The sequence below is a fragment of the Notothenia coriiceps genome, unplaced genomic scaffold (assembly GCF_000735185.1).
Source record: "Notothenia coriiceps isolate Sejong01 unplaced genomic scaffold, NC01 NC01_scaffold00014577, whole genome shotgun sequence".
NCBI lineage: Eukaryota > Metazoa > Chordata > Actinopteri > Perciformes > Nototheniidae > Notothenia > Notothenia coriiceps.
This window is the reverse complement of record NW_011347278.1, coordinates 1-3,113: the sequence shown is the minus strand read 5'-3', so window position 1 is coordinate 3,113 and position 3,113 is coordinate 1. Positions and strand designations below refer to the sequence as shown.

At 44.9% G+C, this 3,113-nt stretch overlaps 1 protein-coding gene across 1 annotated transcript; it reads right to left on the bottom strand.

Annotated features, from left to right (window-relative positions):
- Positions 1-263: 263 nt before the first annotated feature.
- Positions 264-2,200, bottom strand: LOC104948563 (ATP-binding cassette sub-family C member 8-like; the record flags this gene model as incomplete). The annotated part of the gene is made up of 4 exons (XM_010774764.1): positions 264-377; positions 754-856; positions 1,368-1,460; positions 1,973-2,200. Coding segments are annotated over 4 exons (538 nt in total), but the record flags the coding sequence as incomplete, so codon positions are not given.
- Positions 2,201-3,113: the final 913 nt, after the last annotated feature.

Genomic DNA, 3,113 nt, shown 5'->3' with positions numbered 1-3,113 from the left:
GGTGTGTGTGTGTGTGTGTGTGTGTGTGTGTGTGTGTGTGTGTGTGTGTGTGTGTGTGTGTGTGTGTGCGTGCGGTCACACGCAGGGCCGTCCCTGGCCAACTTGAGGCCCCTCGCAAAGTTAGATGCTGAGGCCCTCTGNACAAACGTGACAGATGAAGGAAACCCCCACACACACACACACACACACACACACACACACACACACACACACACACACACACACACACACACACACACACACACACACACACACACACACACCAGGAGTGCGTAGGTCAGGCCCAGCCCCACCAGGCCAGTGGACAGCTCGTTGTAGAGAGAGTTGGTGATGGAGGCCACGGCTGCCACCAACACCACACATGCTCCAACATACTCCTGCACAGAGACAAAATCAACTTCACAGCAGGAAGATAATACGGCACCCAATTATTCAGCTAGGTCAATACAAATAGATGCAGATACATTATTGCAGATTAGTTTGTTGCCAACACACACATACACACACATACAATATCTTAACACCTCTGTTATGTTGAAACAGGAGAGGCCAAATGACCAGCATGCCGCACGCAGCTGTTTCATAACCATGAAGGTAGAGTGTGATATTAAAGAGTGAGGAACAATTCAGTTTTTCAGAATCCCAACAGAGGGAGCCAGCAACATCAACAGAAATGTGAAGCAGCTGCTGTCTGGCGAACAGTCAACAGGTCTGATCTGAGGGTAAGTAACAGATCAGAGGACGGGGCTTTACCATGCGGACCTCCAGCCAGCGGTTGGCTGCCGTGAGGAAGACAGAGGCGATGTTGTGAGCGTCCGTGAACTGAAGTAACCTCTGTCTGAACCGGGGCTCATACCTGCCAATCAAAAAAGCACATGTCTCATTTATATCAGTCTCACTTTTCTACGTGTTATGTCCTGCCTACACTTTTTTCCTGCTAGTTTGCAGTCATTAACCTATTACTCCTTTATTTTCTAATTTCTTAAAATGTTTAACCTGTGTTGACAATGATATATATTAATAATATTTGTTTGAACTCTTTCATCATTCTGAACAGCAAAGCTCAAACATCCAAATGAAGCAACAACAAGCACATTTAGAGATTAAATCCTCCTCTTTGTGCAAAGTAATACACATTTATGTAAATCTTCCAGTTAGCCTTGAGGCTAGTTTTCATCTGTAGTGCTGGGACAGATGTTGTTAGTCACCATAAAGACACATTTCATTTAAAGTAACAAGTAAATCCATCAGTAAAATGTAGATAAACCTAATATAGATGCTTATATTACTTGAAATGCTAATACAAACAGTAATCCTCAGCTCTTATTGCTCATTTTCTTAAAGTAGTTGAATCTACTGATATGTACCTGAGGGCCCTGATAGTGGTGAGACCTTCCACTGTCTCAGAGAAGTGGCAGAGCAACGGGAGCTGGGTGATGTCCACCAGCTGCTGCAGGTCCCTGACCACAAGACAGAGGGAAATATCAACTGTAGCAAAGTTCAAATTATTTGAAAAGGTCGATAATGAAACAAAAGAAAGATAATGTCACTGTGACATGCATCCCACTTCTGTGCAGCCACTTGCATTGGACTGTGGGTCATGGCATGCATGTGTTTAGTGGGAAATAATTACACTAGAGTGTTGGTGAAACCAGTGGCAAACATTTTTACAGCATACATCGAATTTATTTCCCAAAATGTCTGTGCGTTATGGGGAATCTGTTGATTATATTGGGTGACTCAATATATTCTCCCTCAAAATTATATTTATTTAACCCTTCAATTATTTGTTAATTAAAAGTTCAAATAATGATAAAAATGCAATTTCAAAGCCTGCCAAAAAGCATGTTAAAAAAGGTGGAGAAACCCAAACTGATCTTACTTCTTTCACATTTTCTAATGTCTAATTTCTCACACAAGAACATTAAAAACAATCCTCTGTTATATGCTCTGACTCAGGGAGCCGACTCACCTGGAGGCCACCCTGAAGTACTTCTGGATGAAGTAGCAGGCGATGGTGAGCGGCAGCAGGGCGAAGAGAAAGACGGGGGTCACGTAGGAGATGACGCCCAGGGCGGACACACACAGCAGGGTGGAGCGGGACAGGCACTCCAGGGTGGTGGGGATGTGCTGGTCGATGGTGTTGGTGTCTGTGGAGAACCTGTTGAGGATGCTGCCGAGCGGAGTCGTCTCAAACAGCCTGCAGAGATAAAAAAGATGTATTAACACTCAGAAATCTATTTTCCTTTTTTAATTATAATAGTGATTTCATTTCAAAACCATTTATTTGCCCAGATTGTTTCTATGATATACTAAATCCTTAGAGACCATAATTATATTTCAGAGATTTCCAACTGACAATATTTATGAATCTTCTCAGATGTGGTGGTTGAATAAATGATTTAACGTGAAATGCATCTGTTTGTTTAGCTGTGTGTGAGTCTATACATTACATGCAGGTTTTTGATGTGCATGTGGACGTCTTTATGTAAGTGATGTCTCCTGGGCTCTATTTAAGGAAAGCAGATGGTGCCTTGGGTAATGGGGCGAACAAAGATGCTTTTAACAGCGTTTCCATGTTTAATTGATCTGTTCCAGCACACACACACAGTATCAGTGAGCATTCATCTCTCTGCCTCCTGCACACTTCATGAGGCAGAGCTACAGTGCACACACACCCACGCACGCACGCACGCAGCCACGCGTACGCACGCACGCGTACGCACGCACGCACGCACGCACGCACGCACGCACGCACGCACGCACGCACGCACACACGCACGCACGCACACAGGGGATAGGCACGCACACACACAACACACACACACACACACACACACACACACACACACACACACACACACACACACACACACACACACACACACACACACACACACACACACACACANTGTGTGGTTGTGGTTGTGTGTGTGTGTGTGTGTGTGTGTGTGTGTGTGTGTGTGTGTGTGTGTGTGTGTGTGTGTGTGTGTGTGTGTGTGTGTGTGCACACACACACACACACACACACACACACACACACACACACACACACACACACACACACACACACACACACACACACACACACACAACCACAACCACACACACAC